This window comes from Grampus griseus, assembly GCF_964374135.1.
Source record: "Grampus griseus genome assembly, chromosome: 15".
In the NCBI taxonomy this organism is placed as follows: domain Eukaryota; kingdom Metazoa; phylum Chordata; class Mammalia; order Artiodactyla; family Delphinidae; genus Grampus; species Grampus griseus.
Genome location: NC_139009.1, coordinates 11,098,065 through 11,124,028, shown reverse-complemented (window position 1 = coordinate 11,124,028; position 25,964 = coordinate 11,098,065). Strand labels below are relative to the sequence as shown.

The window sequence follows — 25,964 nt, the reverse complement described above, 5'->3', positions numbered from 1 at the left end:
CATCTGCCAGGCCACGCCATCAGTGGGAAGGTCACCACAGGGCAGGCTGGGTCTGTCCCTGAGGGGTGCTCTGTGTGGAGGGGGCTCAGTGCCTAGTGGCGCCAGGGTGTCTGCCCCCCAGGAGCCCGAGCACCGCAGCACAAAGCCAAGACGACTGTGCTGGTTTGGCTCCGTCCACACTGGAGCCCCTCCTGAGGGGGATTGGTGGTCCATCAGCTCTGAATTTAGGGCCTGAGTACATGGGGTGTGGTCTGTTTGGCCACAGGTCTTGAACTGACCAAAATCATAAAAGACAAAAAACACCTTAGGGAAGTAGGACAGACCGTCCAGATGATTTCGTCCAGTATGCAGATGGGGAAACTGAGGCACTGGTCAGGCTAGCATTTTCTTCCTCTAGGTTCTAAAGCCCATTTCAGGCACTTCCCTGAGCAAAGCCACCAGGCTCTGGGTGTCCATGGTGTAGGTCATTCCCGTCCCACAGGACATGCGGACACCCTGCCCTGGGGCGCCACCCAGCTCCCGGCTCGTCCTTGACAGCCCACTGGCAAATAACTCAGCTGAAGGCAGGCAGATCAGACCCAACCACAAAGCCGTGGGACTGAACGGGGTCCCGCTGTGGGATCAGTGATGACAAAGACCACCAGCTTCGCCATCAGAGAAATCAAGGCTCCAGTCACCAGCCACAGATGCTGGATACGTTATCTAACCTCTTTGAACCTCATCGCTTTCATCAGTGAATGTCCACCTCAATACTTAGCACACCTACCCATGCCTATTGTAGTGGATGTTTGACGCTCAGTCACCTTCCTTCTAACCACTGCACTCCAACTTCCCTTGGGGGCCCACCTTCCTTCCTCATCCCTTTCCTTTCCGGTGGGGGTCTGAGCTCTGGGGATGCAGCAAGCAAGCAACCTGGGCCTGGCCAGTCCTGCACCAAATCCCCAGCCACAGGGGCTGCTCACGAGTGGGGCTATGATCTGTGTTGTTCGAATCATCATAAAATATCCGGGTCTTACACAAGAGCAGTTCTCTGCTTGGCTGGACTCAGGGGCTCTGGGCCTGGGACCGATGGGAGGGGGGTCACCAGATACAGCCTGAGCACGAAGCCATCTCAGAAAACAGCAGAGCCAAGGAGTGCAGAGAAACCGAGGCTCGCTGCCATCGGGCGAGCCCCTGGATCAAGTCCTGTCTGAGGCCACTCTGAGTCCGGGCTTCTTGGTTATGTAGGCTGGTACGTTCCCTGTTAGGCTTAAGCCAGTCTGAGTTGCATTTGGTATCACTTGGAACCAGGAGGTTCCTAACTGATACATCTGTAAGTTTCTCATTTTCTACTCATACGGTCTCAGCGAAGCAGGAATTGCTCAGAGGATATTTCCGAGGAGTTTCTGCTGTTGTTGCCGTGGTTCATGCTTGTATAGAGAACCGGTCGACACACACCTGCTTAAATAAGTAAACATTCCTATCTTGAAGTACTCACTCCTCCGTATCATCCTTCCAAATTTACCACTGTCACCTCCACCTAGAAGCTTTCCTTGAACTCTCCAACCTGCACCCAGTGTTCTGGGTCCTCAGTGTTCTCTCTGCCATCATACTTGTGGATCCTACTTGTATTCTGTCTACTCGTCTATCTCCCGCACAGGAGGAGGAAAAGATCTGGGTATTAATCATTTAGGCATGCAAGGCATGAGCAGGTAGACTGAGGAGTAAGTGACTGATGAATGACACAATGGATGGGAAAAATTCACATGCATGGACACCAAAATCACACAACTCCACCATCAAATATATAAAGTGCATGTTGCAGAGGGTGTTAGTTGCCTCTCCAATACCCAACTTTCCATTCTGACTCAGGCACAGAACCCCAAAATGCCTGGATAAGGAAGGAAAGAAGGAAGGAAGGAAGGAAAGAAGGAAGGAAGGGGGGAAGGGAGGGAAGGAAGGAGGAAAGGAGGAAGGGAGGAAGGAAGGGAGGAAAGGAGGAAGGAAGGGAGGAAAGATGGAAAGAAAGAAAGGAAGGAAGAAAGGAAAACAGAAGGAAGAAAGAAAGGAAAAATGAAGGAAGGAAGAAAGAAGAAAGAGAAGGAAAGATAAAAACCTACCTGTTCCAGCCTCCCTTGCAGAGATGTGGCCTCTAGTTCTGACTGAGATGTAAATAGAAGTTGTTGGGTCAGACCTCTGGGAAGGCCCTTTAAAATCAGGTAGGGAGTTCCTTTTGCCCCTCCCTTTTTTCCCCCTTTCTGCTGTTCTAAGAGCACACGTGATGCTGGAGCCCCAGCAGCAAGCTAAGCCCATGAGGCATCTCTCCTGAGGATGGAAGCTATGAACTAAGTATGGCAGAGCAGAACGAACCTGGACCTCTGATGATGGAGGACCAGCTACATCAGCCCCAGACTGCCTGCCTCCACATCTTTTTTATATTTAAAGTAAATAAATAAGTAAATAAGCAAGTAAATAAATATTTTGCGTTTAGGTCACCACTATTTTGAATATGCTACTGCATGTAAATGAACCTAATCCTGATGTAATATATCACCAAATTTTTACACTGATACTCATTGACAGTAGGTATTTCTTTTATTCTAATTATAAAAAGAAATTTTAAATCTATGTCCGACATTTGGCATAGTGCCTCTGTGCCAGATATCCTGAAGACACAGATATACAGAAGAGGAGAGGGAGACGTTTTATAATTGATTAAAATGCACGTACCAGTTCATCACTTTCCCTGGCCAAAAAAAAAAAAGGGCGAACCATTTTACTGATTTTATGGTGTGGAAAATTAGAGATTGTTAATTTTAAAGTTACAGTTAAAGCTTATATTTCCTTACGTTAATTCTAGTCCCTTCTGCCCCATCGACAGCAGGTGGGAAGGCTCCGGGTGGTCAGAGTAATTCCTCAGCGACTCCCTGCCATGGAGCCTGCGTGGATCAAAAGGCCAAGAGAATGAGGAGACTTTTCTCCTTCAAAATAGCTCCGCGGCCCCTTGAAATGAATGAGCAGCTTCTTTAACAGACTTTTCACCGCCCCCCCCACCCTCCACCCCCGTCCCCGCTCACATTCCCCATGGTTGGTGAGGCAGAAAATTCACAAGAACAAAGCTCTCGCCCTAAAAAGATCTTCTTTTCACTTTAGGGTCAATTCCACATTGGAGGCTTCCAGAAGAGTCATCTTTAAATTAAGCAAAGGAAAAAAGGGGGCCCTTGCACAGAAGCCAGGGAAATCACACACACGAAGGTGCCCAGCGCCCGCCCTCCTGCCTCGCACCACACACATATCCTTCGGGGGGACCCGTAAATAGAGCTCCTCAAGCAGGCTCCCGCCACGCAGGGGTGCACCAGGAATCACTGAATCCGGGAGGCCAAAAAATGGGTTCATCTCCCTGCCCGCTGTGAGTCTTGGGCAACTTCTAGGGGCTTCATCTTGTCCTTCTGAAAAATGGGCAAACACCCTGCCTTGCTCACGTAGCAGAACGTCTGGCCCCAAAGATATGCCATTTGTGAAGGCCCTCTGCCTCCTCTCTGCCCCCCGGGGCAGGCGGGCTTGTCACTCCAGCCTGAACACGTGGTAGCCTCCTGGCACATAATCTACCTGGGATCCCCTTCTCTCCGCCAGCCTTTCAGGACGTATCAACATGCACTTGGGTTAATTAAAGTCAACATTCTTTACATTTCACCCCTTATAAAATGTCAGAAAGCCAGACTCCACCTGGAGCTCGGTCTGGCTCAGCTGGGGTGCCAGTGCCACACCCTTGTTCCTAATCTATCAGTCTGGGGACAAGATTCAGCATCTGGGGCTCCCTGGGATCAGCTGCCCCCTCTGAGCTGGGCCGGCGGCCCTCTCCAGGAGTGGTACAGGACGGGGAGGTGTGGCCAAATCCTACTTCGCGCCCCGGGGCCAGGTCAAGGTGATCGAGTTTCTCACTCCAGTCAGAGACCCCATAACCCCTGGCTCCAAGGTAATAAACTCAATCTTGGGGCTTGAGCTGTAACACGGTTCATTTCTGGGCCAAATCCCTGAAGCTGAAAGGTTTATTTTTAAGGACAAGCAGTTTGCTGTTTTCAGCGTTTCTCATCAGAAATAGTGCAGTTCAGCCCGATCTGAGCTGGAAGCATAATTTATCTTCTCACGCAGATGGCTGACAAAGGATGGGGAGAGGCTTACGTTCCATTTTAGTTCAGCAAACATTTCCTGAGCTCCTGCATGTGCCAGGCACAGAGCAAGGCGCTGGGGAGGCACAGATGGTAAGGCAGGCTGCTGGCCTTGAGACACTCACAGTCTAGGTGCGAGGCAGACCCCCAACCCCAGCTTTGGCATCAGAGAGTCCTATTGTCTATTGGACGATAGCCATTTACTACTGGGGTCATGCTGGGAAAATTACCTCACCTCTTTCTAGCTAAGGTTTGTCAAATTTGTCGATCTTTACAAAAACACCAACTTCAGGTCCTGTTCATTTCCTCTGTTGTTTTTCTATTTTCTGTTTCACTAATTTCCACTCTAATCTTTCTTATTTCCTTCCTTCTGCTTGCTTTGGGTTTAGTTTACTCTTTTTTTTTTTTTTTCAATGCCTTGAAGTGGATGGTTAGTGTATCTATTTGAGATCTCTCCTCCTTTTTAATATAGTCACTCACAGCTATAAATTTCCCTCCAAGCACTGCTTTACCTACATCTCATATGATTTCCTATGCTACGTTTCCTTTTTCATTCATCTCCAAGTATTTTCTAATTTCCCTTTTGATTTCTTCTTTGACTCATCTGTTGTTTAGTATTGTGTTGTTTAATTTCCACAGATTTGTTATTTCTTTTATTGACTTCTAATGTTCTCCCATTGTGATCGAAGAATATATACAATTTCCATCTTTTTAAACATACTGAGGCTTGTTTCATGGCCTACTATGTGGTCTATCTTGGAGAATATTCCATGTGCACTTGAGAAGAATGTGTGTTCTTCTGTTGCTGGGTGAAGTGTTGTAGAGATATTTGTTATTTCTAGTCAGTTTATAGTGTTGTTCAAGTATTCTATTTCCTTGTTCATCTTCTGTCTAGTTGTTCTATCCATTGTTAAAAGTGGGGTATTGAAGTTTCCAACTATTATCGTTAACTATTACCTCCCCTCTTTGAACCTCTGTTTCCTTAGAGGAAAATAATTATTCTTGCCTTGCAGAGGTGTAGAGACAAAAAAAAAAAAAGCAAAGCATGGTGGTACACCTACATGTTGGCTATTGCTGCTGTGTCTCAGAATGACTTGACAGAAGAGAGGACAGTGGTCGTGAGGATTCCTCCAAGAACAACCAGGTGGTTCTGGGTTAAGCCAGTACAGTCAGTCTGAAAAACATTAATCCTTCTTAAAGAGAGAGGTGAGGCTTGGAGTCTGTCTATTTCAGTGGCCTTGTATTTAGGATGTGCAGATCTCCTGTCCAAAAAATAAAAACTAAGTAGGTAACAAATCCTAACTTCTCATCCTTATTTTGCTAGCCAATGTCTAAAGTTCCTTCATAGAAATTTCTCGTGATAACTCGTTTATCCATCCATCCATCCGTCCATCCATTTTTCCTTCCTTTCTTCCTATTTCCTTCCTTCCAACAGAACAAATGTTTACTAAACGATCTTCTTGGGGTCAGACTCCGGTCCAGGTACTGAGGATACTGAAATCAGACCTGCTGTAAAGGATCTACCCTATCTAGGAAGAGACCCTCACATGGAAGCAGGTAAATAAAAATGTAGGAATATCAATGTTACAATAAAGGAACGAACAAAAGATTTGGAGGGCACAGAAGAGGAAGTGACCTGCCTAATGGGGAAAAGAGAAGAGGAGATCAAGACAGCTTCCCAACAAACGTTAACAAAACTGAAAAGAAGTTGTCGACAGAGGCTTGAGTTTCACAACCCTCTCTGCCCCTGCCAATCCTCTCAGGTAGGAGGGGACCCATGGGAGGAAAAGGAGGAAAACAAGAGGATGTTACACAAAGTGAGTCATCCAGCCTCAAATAACCGAGAACTGCAAAGGCAGAAAGTTCCTGACTTGGAAGTTCGCCAACTTTAATGCTACAAAAATAACTGTGATGAATTCACATATTTCTCTGCAAGTATGGGTCCACCATAACACTGAAACCTCAGCCATGGGGTGTCGGAGCTTTGGGCCCCGTATGTTCAAAATCATGCTCATGTTTTGGCCAAATTCTCTTGAAGAAGTTAAAAGCTATCTTCTCCTATTGAAAGCGGTCCTGATCTCCGATCCTGTCCTGGCCATTCCTGCTCAGGGTTAAAAGTCAATAGATGCCTTTCGGTTTTGGGCCTCAGTCTCCGTAGAATGGTCGTCACTGTCAGGTAAGTGGATAGACTCTTCCCCATGGCGTGAAAAATAAGTTAATCAGTATCTGTCATATGCCAACTATGCACACTGCAGGAAGAGAAAAGGGAGTAGAGCCCAGAAACCCTTCATGAGAAGTACTTTGGATCCACCTGAAGACACAGAGGGGGCAAAAGTAATGAAATCGTTTTTTTAGAATTAAGAGCTATCTAAAGTATAAGGGCAAGACCAAGAGTAATGTACTGGAAGGCTTCCTAAAGGCAGAGCATGGAACCAAAAATCATAGATTCTGGAGCCCTGATTTAACCTTCTGGCCTCAGTCTTAACCTTTCGGAACCTTGAATTCCTTATCTGCAGGAAAAAAGAACATTGGCTCTTACATGAGGCTGCATATAAAATATCTGGCTCATGGTTGGTATTCAAAAATGGGGTGTTCTCTTGCCCCCCACAAAGGAGGTAATAGTGACTCCAATGCCTGAGGCTGGGTGGCATCTGACAGGCAAAGGGAAGGCGGGAAGGCCTCCCAGGAGGCAACGGTGGCCAGCGGCAAGAATGACAGGGCGAAGTGGATACGCGCTCACTAGTCAGGTGATCTTAAGTAAATCACTCACCGCTTGGAGCCTCAGTTTTCTCATCTGTAAAATGGAAACACTATTAGAACCTATCTTCTGGGGTTATGAGGGTTAACTGAGTTAAGACGAGTAAGCACTTAGAACAATACCTGGCAAATAGGGATGGGTCAATTAATGTTAACTCTTGTTATACATGGAGGTAAATGAGAAGACCAAGTTCAACGTGACTTGGGGAATAAAAGAAATAAGGCTAGGAAGGCTAGGACCAAATTTTAGAGGGCCTTAAGTGTCCAAGTTATTCTGGACTTAATTAAGGCAATAAAAGCCCATTTCAGGTTCTTGACTGGGGGTTGACACGAATTAATTATAAATTGAAATGGTGAAAATAAATGAATTCCTGTTGTAGTTTTAAATTATACCAGAAAAGGCTGTTCTTGAATAATGGCTCAAGGCTCCTGCGTCCACCCCGCAAGATGTTATTCTTTGCAGAAAAGTAGAAAGCAAAGGACAGATCACATATGTGGTCATTGTTCCCACTCAGATCTCTCTTAACCTTCAATCCCATGAAGTCACTTGGGGGGCAGGGAGACTGGCACTCGGGGTGTCCGCTTATCATTTTGGCTTTTCAAATAAGGAGGCACAGCCACTTTCTGAAGTGACTAGGCTCTTTGTTTGGGCTGCCTGTCTGAGCCCACACATCCTGCCCTCACCCCACCCCTTCCCACCCACAGGCAGGCCAAGTCAATTGGGGATCATCACACAAATCTCCACCGTGCTCTCAAAGGGCGATGCCGTAATTCCTAGGATCACCGGATGAATGGCAGGAAGGTGAGTGGCGTTAACATGATACCCCATTGCCCTGTGTTCAGATCTGGGCCTTTAGAGACAGGCAGAATCAAGGAAATGACTGAGGAAAAGCAGCCTGCGTTCTGGAGATGGTAATGAGAACGGCAATTAGCATAAATGCAATTCTGACACGTGTGGAAGTTCTTTTGTACAGAGAACTCCCGAACGCTGGGCCCAGGTTGCAGGGTCCCATAAGTGCTTTGTAACAGGAGAAACCACTGCTGCACAAACCGGGTAAAAAAAAAAAATCCTAATTCTCATCTCTTGGCCTTCAGGATCCAGAAAAAAAGACCACAGACTCTGACAGATGTAATGGGAAATAATTCCTTTGAATCTGTGATTTGCTTAGCAGAGAAAAAAAGGAAGTCAGGTAATCCTTAAGTGACCCCAAGTGGTAAAAATATCCCAGCATAAGGGTTTAGGTCTTTGTGGGTATTCACAGTGTGACACGAACGCCACCTGGTGCACTTGGCTGGAAATGGTAAGCCACGGACCCCAGAGAGCTGATGTAGGTAGAGGTGGGCCCTGCTGCCTTTGCGTCACTTCTCCTGGTGCTGGGTTGTGAGCCAACAGCGGGGAAATGAATAAAAAATTTATGGACGGAAGCATATAATAGAGTTTGTTATTACAACCAACAGAACTAACACCAATATTCTAAGTGAACGGTATTTAATGATATGGATATAATTCAATGTCTCCAAATTGCTAGCTTTTCAGAGCCAAACAAAATACCTCAAGCTTCCAGCCTGTGCAACTACCGCTGAGCCAATTCTCTCCCAAATATGGCTACGAAGTCGTGGGTGCGCCTGCTAAACCTGGTTGCCCTGAGCCTGACTGCCACCTTTTGCTGAGCTTTGGTTTGGACGATTGCTCCAGAAGGTTTTCTTGTCCCCTCCTGCCATTACGTAACAATTTCCCACGGGACAGGGTCCTAACCAATTGCCCCACTCTCCAACGTCTCCCTTTCCAAACACGGACAGAGCCCTCCTTTTACTACCCAAGTCATACTGACATACCTAAGTGCCAACGCCCTGAGCAACATTTGAGGATTTCAGGGGAATCACACTATAGGAAAGGAAAATCGAAACTCATTAGCAGACACTGCTGCTCCTACGAGACTCAGTTGATGCCGTTCCTGCTGGCCATCATTCTCCACCTCCACACTCACCCTGGTGACTCCTATTCTGATCAGGGTTTCCCAAGCTAGACTCTCCTCCCTGAGACCCTAAGCCACCACAAAAAGTAGAACGCCCTTACCATCCAATTATTGCCCTGCAGAGAGACAACCTCTGGCTGCCCCCTCAAAGTCCTCCTTGGCAGTAGCAAGTATTTATCCTTTGGGATTTAAGTTAAGGCAACATACAGCCAACAGCCAACCAAAGCCTTTTCTGGTGAACAGGATGAGTTACCAAGCTGGGGAACAAGGTTTAAGGTAAAATAATGAGTTGAGCCAATGATTTCCAGAGGCTTATACTGTGGCTCTGTGGAAAGCAGAGGAAATGGTTCAAATACAAACAAGTGGCAAAAAGAAAAAAATTAAAAGGCCGAATGGGTTTTGAAAAACCGAAGCACCCTTAAAAAGATTTGTCTGAATCCCTAAAGCAACAATTTTGAAAGGAACGAAACTCATCTGGCGGCAAAATTTATTTTTAAAATAACCTTATTAGTCTCTCAAAAATGACAAATGGTACCACTTTCATCAAAGTTTTCCTCTACAATAACCTCTGCTGCATGGTATAACCAGCAAGGGCTCCAGCATGAATCTAAACTATATTTAACTTTAAGACATGTATCGGCTGGGCCACGTGCAGAGGGCACACGATGATTTGCAGCAGGATCAAGAAACATCTGGTCAGGCCGCTTAAAGCAGCAGCTCTCAATGCATAAGCACCACCGGGGATACCAGGCCCCACCCCAGATTAAGAAAACCAGAATTTCTGGAGGTGAAGTACAGATACTGGTATTTTCTTCTAAAGCTCCCTAAGGAGGTCCCAATGCACACCAGGGCTGAGAACCACTGACCTAAGGGAAGGAACCTCATTAAAGGCGGTGGACCAGCCCTGGAAGCCAGGCGATTCTAGTACTGCAAGCACCTCCCTCCCAGGTGCCCTTTTCAGTCACCTTGCTTGAGTCCTGGGGTAAAAGACTGCAGTGGGAATTAAAGATCTAAGAGCCATTTGTCCGTAACAGCGTTTCCTGATGTGTAGTCTGAGGTCCATCTGCATCACGATCTTCTAAGGAAGTTGTTAAAGTGCAGCTTCCAGGCCCCACTTTAGACCTGGAGATCTCTGCCTGTGACTTATATCTAGAAGTCAGGAGCACTGCTAGGATCAGGTCCAGGCCTATCTGACTCCAATTCTTTCCAATTCCTATCCCTATTTCCAATTCCCTATCAACACTTTTGACCAGTACAAGTCGAATCACTGTAAGAAAAACCAGAGCTTTAAATGGTTTTAATGAAAGGTAATTATTTAAATCCACAGGACGGAAAACAACAGTAAAAATTCCCCTGCCACTCCTCCCACCAAAGGAATCCTCCATCAGTTACTCTAGAGTAGCAAAACACTATCCCTCCCTTTCCTTCCTGTTCCACTGCATTTTTTCCCTTTTAACAAATATTCCTTTTTCTCCCAAATAAGGTCACCTGGAAAAAAATTCCTGATAGACGTCAGCATCTATAGGGAAATAATAAAAGTATTATATGAAGGAAACTACCCCAGATCTCATTTATATTTACCTACACATTTTTGATATTTTACATATCTCATTCAAGCTGCAATAAAGTATACAGTTCCCTCAAGTCAGAAGAATAAGGTGAAAAACTTGACTACGTAGTTTTGCCCATTTAGAATTGGCTGGGAACCAACTTTTATTTTTAAATCTGGACCGTTCTCGATCACTGCCACACACACACTTCTACCTTAAAAAAAGAAAGAAAGAAGCCTTGTACCTTATTTACAGTAAATTTGGATCCTTGTTTGTAGCATAATGATGGCGGTGGGGCAGGAGAGGGGAGGGCGTGGAGGCTAAGGTGTCACGTGCAGAGAAGCTGCCAGTTGGACATGCGGACCTCCACTCACCAGCACCAGCTCACACAGCGCGTGAAGAGACAGGACAAAAGCAAACTTTAAATGCAACAAGTACTATTTCAGTTTGTAAAATAAGTTGTATAGGGCTTCCCTGGTGGCGCAGTGGTTGAGAGTCCGCCTGCCGATGCAGGGGACGCGGGTTCGTGCCCCGGTCCGGGAGGATCCCACATGCCGCGGAGCAGCTGGGCCCCTGAGCCGTGGCCACTGAGCCTGTGCGTCCGGAGCCTGTGCTCCGCAACGGGAGAGGCCACAACAGTGAGAGGCCCGCGTACCGCAAAAAAAAAAAAAGTTGTAGAGTTCTTTCTATATTGTTAATGTGAACGTCGGCCAGTACCACCCTTTCAGAAAGCAATCTGAAAATGACCCTGAAAAATCTTCATCAGCTTCATTGGTTTTAACTCAAGAATCCAGTTTCTAGGAATCCAGGTGAAGGAAACAATCCAAAAGATAGAACAAAGATGTTGACGGTAACACAGGACAACTGTAAACAGTGTAAATACCGTAAAATGTGGTATGAGCGCCTCTTATCTGCTGACTTTGGCTGCATGTTTAACATAATCCTGAGTGATGAGAATTATTTTCACCATTTTTATAAACAAAGAGACAGAAGCTTCGAGAGCTAAGGACCTCGCTTCAGTCACCTGCTAGTAGGGTCAGAGCCGGAATCGCATCCGGGCTTGACATCTGAGATTCACATCCTCTTCAGTGTTCCTCAAAGCTCATGAGTTACAGACCACAGCACTTTCAGTGGATTATGCAGCCATTAAAGTATTTATAACAAGAAAAATACTTACAGTAAATGAAGATATAAAAATTGTACATATAGGTAAGATCTAAACTGTATACCAAAAAATGTACAGAAAAAAAGAAATGAGCCAAAATGTTATTTAGTGGTGACTTTCTCTGCGAGTGGGAATATAAGTAAAAAAGGAGGGGAGGGTGGGGCTTACTCTAACCTGAAGTTCTCATTTCTGCTTATAATAGAAAAATATGTATTAAGAACCAGGTACAGAAAGGTTTTGGCAATCTATAATCCCACTAGTTGGAGCCCTTTAGAATCAGTTCTCTTAAGGCAAACATCCCTAGGCAATGAAAGCATTTGGTCCTTCTGTTTAGTTTTCTATGTTCTCTCGGGTGGCTCTGTCCTAATAAGAGGCTCCCAGTATCTTCCAGATTAGCAATACAGTGGAGACACAACCCAGAGTTAGAGAAGCTCATTTAAGTTTATTCAAATTTGGATAGCAAAAAAAATTCCCCAAACACAAAACCACTCGTCACTATGAAAAGTATAATGCTAACAGAGCTTGAAGGTAGCTTTGAAGAGAATGAATGGTGAACAGAAGATGAGATGGGTGACGAGGAGAATGTGCCGAGACTCATAAGACCTGAGGGCATGTCTATCAAGTGTTGAAGGTGGGGCCGGTCTAGGCATTTCTGTGCAGAGGGGAGACTGACAGTAAGAGATCTGTGAGTACACTCATAAATTCTTACACTGTAATAGTAGGTAGAGCTGACTCTGTGAGTCGGAAATACTAACATTGGCTGGTTAATATTTTAACATTTTCTGGACCCTCAAGTGCCTGTAGTGTCTGTGGTAACTGGGGACCTAAACATACTGTGCCAGGCAGCCTCTGAGAGAGGGTGGCAGCTCTTCCACAAGGCCACCCAGGTTCCCCCTGTCTTACTGCTCTGCCACTCCCCAAGGATAACACTTTTCTAACGGTGAACACTGACTCACTAATACACCAGGTTCCAGCCTGAGGGGGGAGGGAAAGGGCAGGTGGAAGGACATGACACATCACCCATCTCACACCCCACTGACCAGAATCTGGGAGGGACCGTCTCCAGCCAGGTAATCCAGTACCAACTGAAGCTCAGGAGGCTCCATTTCTAATAGGAAGGAGGGGCAATGAGCATCTCTCATGGCTCAGTGACCACAACATAACCAGAATTTAACAATCATTCACATCCTTAGCATTAATCGGAGGCTGAACAATGGGCACCTGGAAGCAGGGACCCAGGGACTTCCCTGGCGGTCCAGTGGTTAGGACTCTGTGCTTCCACTGCAGGGGGCACAGGTTCAATCCTGGTCAGGGAACTAAGATCCCATGTCCCGTGCGGTGTGGCCTAAAAAAGAAATTTTTTTTTAATAAATTTTTTTTTTAAAATAAAATGGAAGCAGGGACCCAGCATAAACGGAAGGATTCATGGTGATGTGAGTGGAAAGTCAGGTCTCCAGGCAACCCCTCCACTGGTCTGATTACATGTCACTTCCTCTTTTAAAAACTCCATTGCCTGAGTAACAACATTTAGACAGTACTTTGAGGAGAAAAACCAAATACCCCTCCACAGACTCCCAGCTCTATCTAGCATTCCTCTCTAACCTCCCCATTTGGACCTGAGAATCATCTTCCAAATGGAGACCCAAGAGTAAAAGCTTAAACTAGGAAACCCAGGTTCTGGTCCTGGTTCTACCAACTGAGCTGTGTGAACACGTACTCCTGGAAACTCAGTTTCTGTACCTATAACACGAGAACATGAACAAGATCAGAAAGACCTCTTCCAGCTCTAATCGTTTTTTTTTAATTTATTTTATTTTTGGCTGCATTGGGTCTTTGTTGCTGCACGCAGGCTTTTCTCTAGTTGCAGCGAGCGAGGGTTACTCTTCATTGTGGTGTGAGGGCTTCTCATTGCAGTGGCTTCTCTTGCTGTGGAGCACGGGCTCTAGGTGCGCAGGATTCAGTAGTTGTGGCTCGCAGGCTCAGTAGTTGTGGTGCACGGGCTTAGTTGCTCCACGGCATGTGGGATCTCCCCGGACCAGGGCTCGAACCTGTGTCCCCTGCATTGGCAGGCGTATTCTTAACCACTGCGCCACCAGGGAAACCCAGCTCTCATCTTAAATGCTCTAAATCTCAAGACTTTTCCTTGCCATTATGTCAATTCAAAACTTGTTTCTAAAGCAGTGATTAATAATGGGCATGAACACGGCAAGGAGCTCATCACACAGCTTTGAGATTGGTTATGGTAGTTCTAGGAAATCACCAAAGACAGTGGTCTAATTAATATGTATAAAATAGATAACTAATGAGAACATGCTGTATGGCACAGGGAACTTTACTCAGTGCTCTGTGGTGACCTAAATAGGAAGGAAATGCAAAAAAGAGGGGATATATGTCTACATATAGATGATTCACTTTGCTGTACAGTAGGAACTAACACAACATTGTAAAGCAGCTATACCCCAATTAAAAAAAAAAAGTTATGCCAAAGAAATATTATGCAAACATATGAATAACTATGTGTAAAACTGTTCTCAGTATTGTTGAAATTAGTGACAAATTGGATTTACCCTAAATATCCAGCAATAGAAGACTGTTAAAATAATATATGGAACACTTAAACAATAAAATACTATATAGCTATTAAATAATTTTTTTATAGAAATCTCTTTGCTTTATCTCTTGTTTTACTTTTGTATCAATATCTGGAAAATAATATATACAATGTTAAAAGTGTGTTTCTCTGGTGTTGGGATTTTGAGTAACTTTATGTACTTCTTACTTACAGATTATGTAAATTAAAAAAACTATGTGATATAAAAATAGAAAGATCACTAAATATATGGAAACTTATTCTTAATAGCTGCTAATTAAGAAAAGTCACAGGGCTTCCCTGGTGGCGCAGTGGTTGAGAGTCCGCCTGCTGATGCAGGGGACGTGGGTTCGTGCCCCGGTCCGGGAAGATCCCACATGCCGCGGAGTGGCTGCTGAGCCTGCGCGTCCGGAGCCTGTGCTCCGCAACGGGAGAGGCCACAACAGTGAGAGGCCCCGCGTACCACAAAAAAAAGTCACAAAAGTCACAAAAAAGAATTAATCTATTCTGTAAACCACCCCCCTTACTTGCTAAATAAAAGAAAAACTACTTGTTCTATGTAGTAGAAGTAAAACAAAAAAAAAGCAAAGACAGTGGTCTAGATATAAGTGGAAGAATGGAATCCTCATAATCATTTCACATAAACTATGACTCAATATACTAGGTAATGGTTTTCCCACTGCTTACACAGTGAATTTCACTCAAGATTTTGCTTGAAGAAAATATTTCAGTGCTAAAAGATTGAAAAACCACCATAGAAGGAATTATAATAGCCTGTGCTATTAAGGAATCTCTAGGGTAAGAATAATTTTCCCAAAGATACTACTTTATGAACAAGAGTCAAAAGGTACAAAGCCACAATTCAACTGTATCTATATAAATTGTCCCTTTTCCTTCTGGTATTTTAGGCAAGAGGGTTTGAGGAAATGTATTTCAAAGAACGGCCTTTAAATTTAATTTTATGACCTAGAGGGACATTAGAATAGTTTTATCTTTACAGTATGTATCACCTGGAAAGAAAGGTTCTTAAAAAGAAGATAAACCTTCAGAAATACATCTTCACGGTCACCATCACCAAATCAGTCATCAGTCCTTAGACACAGAACCTTTTCTAAGTCCCTGAAAAACTCTAGGCCTCCAAACTAACCCAGCTGGCCTTCCACCTTAGGATCATACACTTTTCTTTCATGCCACGACTCTTCTCTAGCTTCAACATATACCGAGGCGACCATGGCCGTCTCAAGGCTGTCTCTATTTAGGACCACTTCTTGTGAAAATTCCACAGGTCCTCTGCCGAATGCACATACCCATAAACTTTACTTCATAAACCCAGAGCTTTCTTGAAAAACGATGAAATAATTTTAAAATAAGACACAAACTTGCATGAAAATATAGTCATCAAATTTATTATTTTCATTAGGTTGCCATTCTATGAAGAATTCCTAAGACTGATGTTTCTTGACATGCAAGAGTTAGCGTTAACAGCTTAAGTTACTATAAATACTGCTGCTTGGAAGCAGTACAACTATTTTAGAGTTTTAAGACTATAGACTTCTATTATTCAAACCCTATTCAGTGAATGTTAAAATCAGAAGGTTCTGAACAGCTGGTTAGGAAGATAGCCAAGATGCAGGAAAGACGTCTGTGCCTCCTTTTCAAGGGCAGCCAGCTCTTGAACTGTAGGTGCCAAGAGATCCACGTGGCCTTTATAGTTTCCACCTGTGTCACACACACGAATCACAAAGTGATGTGAGCGGCAGGCCTGAAATAACGTGTCAGCAATGCTTCGGCTCAATTACATCAACTTAAACGTTGCTCCTAGCGATAAAGAGGTACTACTGAGCAAGTTATCTACAAAATAAACTGAGTTCTAAAAGTGTTACATCAATTAAAATAAATGATTAGGCCTTCCTTATTAACAGCTGTCCCAATACCCCTACCAACTCCTCCCCTAGTCTCTTTTCCTTGGTTTAGAAACCACCGGTTTAGCCTGAACCTTTGAAAAATGTCCGGAATGAGCTAAGAGCATTGCAGGCAGAGGGAATAAATAGTATCCTGGGTTACCCCTTGTTCAAAATTACCATTATTCTCTTGTTTCCTAATAATTCCATACATTTTCAACTACTCTTATGACATTAACACCTCAGGAGAGACAGCGGACCTGCTGTCCATTCACATGCAGATCACACAATAAAAAACGCTGCAAGACAAGTATGAATAAAGCGCGGTAAGCCTGATACGGAGGGCATGATTAATATGCTAAAAATATACACTAAACATAAGGAAACGAAATACTCTCTTCTTAAACTGAAGCTCAAAAAAGGGACACATTCACATTTAAAACAGTATTAAAAGTAATTCAAAGCTTACCACCAGCAGCTCTTTTTTGACCATAAGTAACTTTCCCATCAAATTCATCCACTGGTACCTTTATATCTGGCTCAACCTGCGAAATGGTACAGTTCAGGTGTTCTTCTACCTCAGACAGCAACTACGAAAGGGAGAGGAAATCGACAGAGTTGCGTTGTAACGGCATTAAATAAAACCAGGAAGGCTGTAATACTTAGTATAAATGGAAGTAAGATTTCTGAAGAGATGAACTCACAGGTTACAATTTATGAACTACCATAACATAATCACTCATTAATTCTCACAGTTCACAAACAGACAAGAGCTGATACGTAACTTTTACAGATAAATGCAGTCTACTCCTACCAATTTTAATAAGACTCTGTGAGCCTTACCTGCATCTCATTGTACCATATGGTACAGCCACCATCTTCCTTGAGTCTTGTGTTGTAACACCCTTTTCCACGGCTGCTACATACGTGGTACCAAACCTACGAAGATTAACATGTACGGAGACTGAAACATGCTAGATATCTTTGTTCTCCGTTAGTTTTTTAACATTTTCTGTCCTCAGAGCACAAGAAAAATAGATTGCAGGTATGGTCTGTCATCCAGTTACTACCACTATTAGTAGCTCACTAACTAGGTCTTTTGAAAGAGTTCTTTTTGAAAGGAATCCAGAAGTTTTTCTAAAACAGATGTCAATTATAGAAAGGAATTCTCAGATAAAAATAATGAGAAAAGTAAACACTGGAGAATGCTATATCAAGATTAGTATCGAAAATGAAGTTCAAATGTTTTCTATAAGATATTTTTAAATTTTTAAAATAGATCTTTATTGGAGTATAATTGCTTCACAATAATGTGTTAGTTTCTGTTGTATACCAAAGTGAATCAGCCATATGCAGACATATGTCCCCGTGTCCCCTCCCTCTTGAGCCTCCCCCCCACCCTCCCTATCCCATCCCTCTAGGTCATCGCAAAGCACCGAGCTGATCCCCCTGTGCGATGCTGCTGCTTCCCACTAGCTATCTATTTTACATTCGGTAGTGTGTATATGTCGATGCTACTCTCACTTCGCCCCAGCTTCGCCCCTCCCCGCCCAGTGTCCTCAAGTCCAGCCTCTACGTCTACATCTTTATTCCCGCCCTGCCACTAGGTTCATCAGTACCATAAAGCAAAGAGCAAAAAGCAAAATGAACAAGTAGTTTGGGGAATGAGTGTGTGGGAGTTCCTTACTCTTGCAGCTTTTCTGTAAATCTGTATCAAATTATTTTATCAATTTATATCAAAATAATAAGTTAACCCTCTCTCCCATAAAAAGTCTACCATGGCATGATGCCAGAGAGGGTTTAAATACTTTTCACTGAAAATTATATGAAAGCTATTAGGGAAAATTACATTTCATATTTTTCCTTTCTAAATTTCATTCTACTAGTCGTCCATTCAATGAATGAAGAGAAAAAGATGCCATTAAAAAGTTCATTTATATTGCATACGCAACTGAATTCAATGTAAATGAAAAAATCAAACTGCTTTCATTTCCAACATCTAAAATGACGACACAAACAATGAGTATAATACAGCACTGAAAAGATTACCTTCTCTTTTTCTGTTGCCACCAGGGAAATGGCCAGCCCCATCCTGAAAGATTTTAAAAGTCTTTATTAGACTTTATTCCTGAAGCACAGAAGCTTAAAAAGGACAAAAACAAAATGACAGAGTACCTTTCAGCTCTTCCTACTCTGCCGATTCGATGGACGTAGTTTTGCTTTTCATCAGGCAAGGTGACATTTATAACTGTAAACAAAAGCAATTACTACCAATTGACAATAGTTCCTAAAATTTTCAAACATATGTGATGTTTGATGTTCTGAGTATTTCAAACATATTAAATGGTTTCCCTTGAATTCCATAAAATTCAAACTGCAAGCATAAAAACTTTCTTTTTACCATAAGGAACACCATGGATATCAATTCCTCTGGCGGCTACATCTGTGCAAATCAAGAATCTTACATCTCCTTTCTAAAGAGAACAGAGAGGAGAGAAAGGACCTTATTAGTATATATACTAAAAAAAACCCCACAAATACCATCTTTCCACTAAATGCGACCTCTAACAACTAATGTATTCGTATCATATTAGCAGTCTAGTCATTCATAATTCACTGGAACAAGTATTGCACTTTTAAGTTGTAATTTGCTGAAATATGACATTTAAGGTGAATAAATGAATGACTGGATTCATCTTTGCTTTTTTCACATAAAAGTTCTTAAACCATTGCTAAAATTTGGCTTCGTCTTTAGAGATCCTGACTGGTAATTCAAAACATAAGACAGAATAAAATGTAAAAAACATAAGCTTTACTTTTACCCTTGTATTAAAATAATTCAGAATACTAGATATTTTACCTCAAGGTTACACTTTTTGTGACAACAGATAAAATCCTAAAGAGACTGGGCCCCTGGTGTTCTCACCAAGAATATACCAATTAGCCATCAGATGTCATTTGTGCTGCAAGGCACAGCAAGGTTAGAGATTTGGAGGGGGTGAGGGGCATACTGACTTCTCGTCCAACAAAATGCAAGGATAGAGAAGGGTGGCATAAATGCTGAAATGAGGCCATGTGATTTTTTTAAATTAATTAATTAAATTAATTAAAAAATTAATTTAATTATTATTTTTGGCTACGTTGGGCCTTCATTGCTGCGCGCAGGCTTCCTCTAGTTGCGGCGAGCGGGGGCTACTCTTTGTTGCGGTGCGCGGGCTTCTCATTGCGGGAGCTTCTCTTGTTGCGGAGCACGGGTTCTAGGTGCACAGGCTTCAGTGGTTGCAGCACATGGGCTCAGTAGTTGTGGCATGCGGGCCCTAGAGCATACGGGCTTCAGTAGTTGTGGCTCACAGGCTCTAGAGCACAGGCTCAGTAGTTGTGGCGCACGGGCTTAGTTGCTCCATGGCATGTGGGATCTTCCCTGACCAGGGCTCGAACCCGTGTTCCCTGCCTTGGCAGGCAGATTCTTAACCACTGTGCCACCAGGGGAGTCCCCCGCTGTGATGTTTTAACATCCACACCAATTATGCTCAGCATGGAAACATAATCCAAAATTTTTAAGCCCAGTACTTCCTACCTTTTTTCATATTATGGGTCTGAGAGAAATGATATTTGTACTATACGCTGGGTAAACACACTGTGATAAATGATGAGAATGCTTGTGGGTGGCGGCCACTGACCTTGAGTTCTATATGGCTCAGCCCAAACCATCTACACCAAAAGCTATACAACCTGTTCATGAGCTGAAATCACTTAACTGTGACAGTCTATCCCAAATAATTCAAAATATATTTCATTCTACAAAACAGGTATTCTGATACCTGTCTGAATCTACAAATTAAGTTCCCTATGGGTATTGTTACAATTTATTAAAAAAAAAAAAAGGCTCACAGACATGATTTAACTATCTAATGATACGTCTCTTAAAAATATCTACCTGAAAGAATTTAACTAAAACTTCCTTAAGTTGAAAATTCTTGTCAAGTAGTGTTGTGCTGATGGAGAACATGTAATTTACCATTTGACTGGTAAAGATGACAAAGCCCTGCTGTGATGAGGACGTAACAATAGGGCAGAAGTATTTTGTAATTTCTAGGACAAGAATTGCTGTAACAATATCAACTGGAACTGATTAAAACTAGATACAACTCCCCTCTTACGTCTGAAGGAAATGCAGTCAACTAAGTATCAGTACCTTGAATCTTTCCAAGTTTTGCTTCCTCTCATGAGGCTTTCTGTCACCATGAAGACAAACACATGAGAACTGGTGCCCCTTTTTATCAGGTCCTAGTGAAAAGCACATTAAACAGTTAACCTTGGAAAAGGTGACGACTAAGACTATGTCAAAAAAACCAGTAACATTCAGACTACCAGCTGGGGTATAATTCTACGGAGATCTATACCCCAACTTGTCATAAACCATGGTTAACACAATTTCTGTCATAGGTGAAATACCCTTAAAATGAACTCCACGGGCACTAAAACTGATTCGCTCTGAAGGACATTTTAAGTAACCTTTCCCAAACTGCAGTGGTAGTTTCTGCGTACACCGGGAACCTCACCTAACCCATGTAAAGCGAAGAACCAAAAAGTAAACAAAAGAGATTATTCTTGGAAGAAGCAAAACAGGCATCAGGAAGTTCATGCCCTTACTAAAAGGCCGCGACCACAAGCCTGCCCTCCTCGAGGTATTCTAAACAACTTAGTTATCTGGTTTCTTGGCCAAAGCAGATTAGAAGCAGCAAACTGGAAGGATGGAGAAGTGGTATTTTAGAGGCAAGTGCAGTGGTAGCCAATCCTAAAAAAGAAAGTCTTCAAGTAGACACAGTAACAAAAAGCAGTGCAGTTCAGACCAGAGTAGTAATAGTCACTGTGAGAATTCTTTCAATTTTGCTATATGTTTGAGAATAAGTGTTGGGAAAATAGATAAAGTAAAAATAACCATTAACATTGACTATACTTGCTTTACCACATATCTATCCATCCCTCTATCCCTCTATCAACTCACTTTTATATTTTTGAAGCATTTCAAGGTAAACTGCAGGTATCAGTACACAGTTCAACATGCACATCATTAACTAGAGTGCAGTATTTGTTCAGGTTTTTTCTCTTGCTGACGTTAAAGTTACATACAGGGAAACGTACAAATCTTAAGGGTACACTTTCTGAGCTTGGACAAATGCATACACCCACGTAGCCCAAAGCCCTATTAAGATACAGAACACGAATACCATCCACAAAGTACCTTCACGCCCTTTTTCCCAGTTAGCCACACTCCCACCTTCCTGGGGACAACCACTGTTGTGGTTTTTCTCTCATCGTAGATTAGTTCTGGCTCTTCTAGAACTTCACACAAATCGAATCATACAGCCTGTACTCTTGTGTAAGAATTCTTTCATTCAGCATAATGCTTCTGAGATTCACCCACCATTTTTGGGCCCATCAGCAGTCCATGCCTGTTCAGTGCTGAGTAGTAGGTATTCCACTGTACAGATATTTTGCATTTTGTTTAGCCATTCTCCTATTAATGGCCTCTTAGTGTACAGTTTGGGGCCATTATAAATGAAGTGCTATGACCATCTTGCACACATCTTTCTTCAATATATATTCTCACTTATCTTGAGCCAATACTTAGGAGCTGAATTGCTAGGCCATAAGACAGCAATGTTTAATTTTATAAAAAACTGTAAGACCTTTGGCCTAAGTGACTGTACTTAAACAATGTATGAGCTCCGGTTTCTCCATATCCTCACCAATATTTGGTGTTTTAAGTATTTTTGATCTAGTCACCCTGAGTGTACAATTGTATTACATTGTGGTTTTATTTTGCATTTCTCTAATGACTGATTATACTGAACATTCTCTCAGGTTAGTTTATATCTTTAACATTAATTATGAGGAGCATAAAATTATAATCATTATATCTTCATTGTAGACTGAATATTTTATTACATAGTGACTCTTTTTATTTCTAGTAATATTTTTGCCTTAAAGTCTATGACATCTCCATCAATACAGTTAGACCAACTTTCTTTTAATTTATCTTTTAACTGACACATACATATATTTTTTCGTTCCCCTCCCTTTCAATCTATCCACGTCCTCAGGTTTTAGGTATGTTTCTTGTAAACAACATACAGCTATACTTTATCCAGTCTAACAATCTATGCTCTTCATCAGAAGACTTCAGTCCACTGATAAATACTATAGTGTTTATCCATACGCTCAGATTTTTCCACCAGCCGTTATTACTCTATAATTTCCAACTGCTCTGCTTTTTCTCATTTTTCCCCCCTTCCTTTCTTACCTGTTTTTTAGATTAAGGTTTTTTTTCTCAGTTATTGATTTAGAAGATATACATTCTATTATTTAATGATTACACTTGAAATTTTAACATTAATCAAAAACGTTACCCTTCTTCCAAATGATATAAGGGCCTTGGAATGCTGTGATTCATCTTCACTGTAGTGAAACTGTACCTATGTGGAAAATGATCTCATTGTCTTTCCTACATCCTTGCTTTAAAATCTGGGCATCCACGCTACACTGCATCAACATGAGACTAACAATCTATTAAGTGAGAAAATAAACACAATTTATTTCAAGTGAGGAAACATTACCTCCTCCTTGTTGCATAAAATACTGCTCCAAGTTATCACAGTCGATTTTGGTTCTACAGAAAATGATTGCTTGATCCATCTTGTGTTCCTTGATTGCTCGGACAGCATACTCCCCCTTCAGGATTTTAATAGCTTCAGACCACATCTCTTGAGTAACACAATAACAACGAAAAAAAAAACACAGAATTTTAATCTGAAATTGTCATGAACACACATAATTACAGACTTACTGCTTCACTCACCTAAAAAACTCTACTTTAATACAAGTATTATAGACAAAACCAAGAAATAAAAAGATAGGGTGAAATGGTGAGATAATTCACTTGCTCATTTATTTTTGTTTCTCTTAATGTTTTTTATGCCAGTTTATGGGATACCAAAACACCTATAACCATACCTCTTAAAAGGGAAAATGCACATGTACAAACACACACACACACAAATAAACAGAAATACATACCCACAGCAAAACTTTGTTCCTACCTCTCATTGAGAACTAATCATATTCTGCCTTGCATTAACTTCCCTAAATGCTCAATAAATGTTTACTCAATTACTTTAACCTCTTTAAAAAATAATAAATGTACTTTCTAAATCAATCTGAACACCAGAAAGGTCAAACTTCATTCTATGAAATAAATATTTTACGTCAAATCTAGTTAGTAACTTCTTAGTTGCCATCCTCCAAATGTCTATTTTTCAGTGTGAAGCTGGGCTATAGTTACTCTACAATCATATAATGCAAAATTTTAATTTTGTAATCCAACATATTTCTAAGGTCTCTCTAGTCGTCTCTAATTGTAGTAAAAACGAAGCAAAACTTTTACAAGGAAAAATATATGAGGCAGTAAAAAATTTTTATTTTATAAAATGCATTCCCAAACAGCGGGATGATTGATACATTATTTATTTTGACTATCAGTGTCTGCTCCTCTCCAACAATAAGGCTGGCTGAGCATACACCTCATAAATTTGGACCTACACATAAATCTGAGTTCAAAGGAACTGTCTTTAATCAAAATTTCAGATAATTCACCTTTTAGATACTTGTTAAAAATCTACCAGTGAATCCAACTATGAACAAAATGCAGTCTAACCCTTGCCAATGATCCACTTGAGACATGTGATATCAGACATGTGGCCTAACGGGTTTCAGATGTCTTCTAGGTTCTCTAAACACTATCCTTGTATCATGCTGCATCTTCATATATCTTTGAAATATTATGTACCTGATACAAACTGTCTCAATTCTGCATAGAAGTATCTTCATTGACTCAATTAATTTTAGGCTCTTTCAAAATTGATAAATATTTAATGATATGGAGTTTCAGTATGGGGAGATAAAATAGTTCTGGAGATGGATAGCGGTGACGACTGCACAGTAGGAATGTACTCAATGCTATTGAATTGTACACTCACACACAAAAAGAATCATCTCAGGATCACTTCTGTATCTTTCACAGGGTGGTAGCTAAAGACATGTCCCTTTGTTACCCAATTGCCAGATATGAAGAATCTACATGACATTTCTCTTGGCATCCAGGGCTAAAATACAACCTGTAGCCAGAGAAATTTGCTGGCTTCCTGGAAAAATGAGAACTGTATAATCCAAAGTATTTGTGATTTGGATGCCAGGAGACTAACACCTTAAATTCAGTGATTAATATTCCTCTAAGCTGACTGATATCAGCTTTCCCCCCATTTTTAAATTATTTTTGTTCCTTGTATTTTCAGATTTCCTGTTCCTTCATGAGAGGAGACAGGGCACACGTTCGGTGCAACAGATCAATTCGTTTTCAAGATCCTTCCACGCATTTTATTGGCTCTTCTAACTCACCTGGACTGTTTGCACCAGGTCTTGTATTATCTTTTGCATGTACTTCATCAGTCTGTCAAAAGGAAAGGATAAAACAGAAGTGGGGAAGGGTTAAGTAATGATTCAGAACAGGTACCTTTTTATAAAGGGAGAACTGTATCTAACTTTAGATTGCATTTCAGACATACACCTTTATAATCTATAGGCAAAACCATTCTTCAGATTCAGAAAAACCCTTTATTATTATTTTTTTTAATTTTTATTTATTTTTGGCTGCATTGGGTCTTTGTTGCTTCAGGTGGGTTTTCTCTAGTTGCGGCGAGTGGGGGCTACTCTTCATTAGGGTGGCTTCTCTTGTTGCGGAGCACGGGCTCCAGAGCGCAGGCTCAGTAGTTGTGGCGCACGGGCTTAGTTGCTCTGTGGCATGTGGGACCTTCCCGGACCAGGGCTCGAACCTGTGTCCCCTGCACTGGCAGGCAGATTCTTAACCGCTGTGCCACCAGGGAAGCCCAGAAAAACCCTTTATTAATTATAGGTCTAAGGCTAATCAATTTTAAATATAATAATAAAAAATCGAAGGTGGTTTTCAAAACATTGTGTATTTAGAATAAGCATACCCTTATTATATAAAGGTAAATCTAACAATGGTGAAAAAGTGAGATGATGGACTCATGAAACTGATATTTAGAAAAATAAGGCACATCAAGAAGATTCTAAAACGCTACTAAAAATGGAAATCATTATATCAGAAATTAGCCCTAGATATACACAGGTAATCCTATTTATTTACAAAACCTATGTCAAGAAAGATGATTACAGAAGTAACTTTATACAGAGAGAAAAGTAAAGTACGAGCCCATCACTTATTCCATACCTAACAGACCTAAGCTCTTCTGGTCCACGTGCCAGACTTCTCTTTTCTTAAAGGTACAATGTCTGGTTGCTTTAAGCATCATGAAGAGCTCAAGGTTAAACTAGTTTATGAATGCTTTACTCTACACAAATGTGAACGTTATAAAGTACTTACCCTGATGTGGTTTTTCCCAAGCCTTTCCCAGATTCTGTCAGCTTTGGGATTCACTGGGACAACAACATGGTGGACAGTATCTGGAACAGAATCTTCTCCTTTCAAATCAACCCAGGTGGGAAAGTGCATGATCTTCTCAGACAGTTTCTTCACATCAAAAGAGTGCAAAGTGGCTGAGCAAACAATCACCTAAGAATAGAAAAACCAAAATTCAGATACGCTTTTATAATAATAATGATTCTAGCATATGAATACAGATGTGGGGCACGAAGTACGCTAAGCCTGGAATCTAAGACAAGTTCAATACCTGACTCTGTAGCAACAACTAGTGCTGTGACTGTGGGCGGGTTAATCTCTCTGAGCTTCAGTCCCCTCACTTGCCACAGAAATCATGCCATCTATTCCTCAAGGTCC

The 25,964-nt window shown here is 41.9% G+C and overlaps 1 protein-coding gene across 2 annotated transcripts in view; it reads right to left on the bottom strand.

The window, feature by feature from the left end:
- Positions 1-15,576: 15,576 nt before the first annotated feature.
- Positions 15,577-25,964, bottom strand: part of DDX1 (DEAD-box helicase 1) — a 33,869-nt gene continuing 23,481 nt past the window's right edge. The window contains exons 17-26 of one of the 2 annotated variants that reach the window (XM_082672430.1): positions 25,551-25,739; positions 24,545-24,596; positions 22,708-22,854; positions 20,283-20,374; positions 18,489-18,561; positions 18,263-18,335; positions 18,137-18,179; positions 16,931-17,026; positions 16,557-16,677; positions 15,577-15,905 (exon numbers count right to left, since the gene is read on the bottom strand). In XM_082672430.1, the coding sequence (XP_082528556.1) occupies positions 15,775-15,905; positions 16,557-16,677; positions 16,931-17,026; positions 18,137-18,179; positions 18,263-18,335; positions 18,489-18,561; positions 20,283-20,374; positions 22,708-22,854; positions 24,545-24,596; positions 25,551-25,739 (1,017 nt within the window). In that variant the 3' untranslated portion in view covers positions 15,577-15,774. Of the gene's footprint in view, positions 16,005-16,556; positions 16,678-16,930; positions 17,027-18,136; positions 18,180-18,262; positions 18,336-18,488; positions 18,562-20,282; positions 20,375-22,707; positions 22,855-24,544; positions 24,597-25,550; positions 25,740-25,964 lie in introns of both variants that reach the window. The other variant, XM_082672431.1, reaches the window with a different exon arrangement.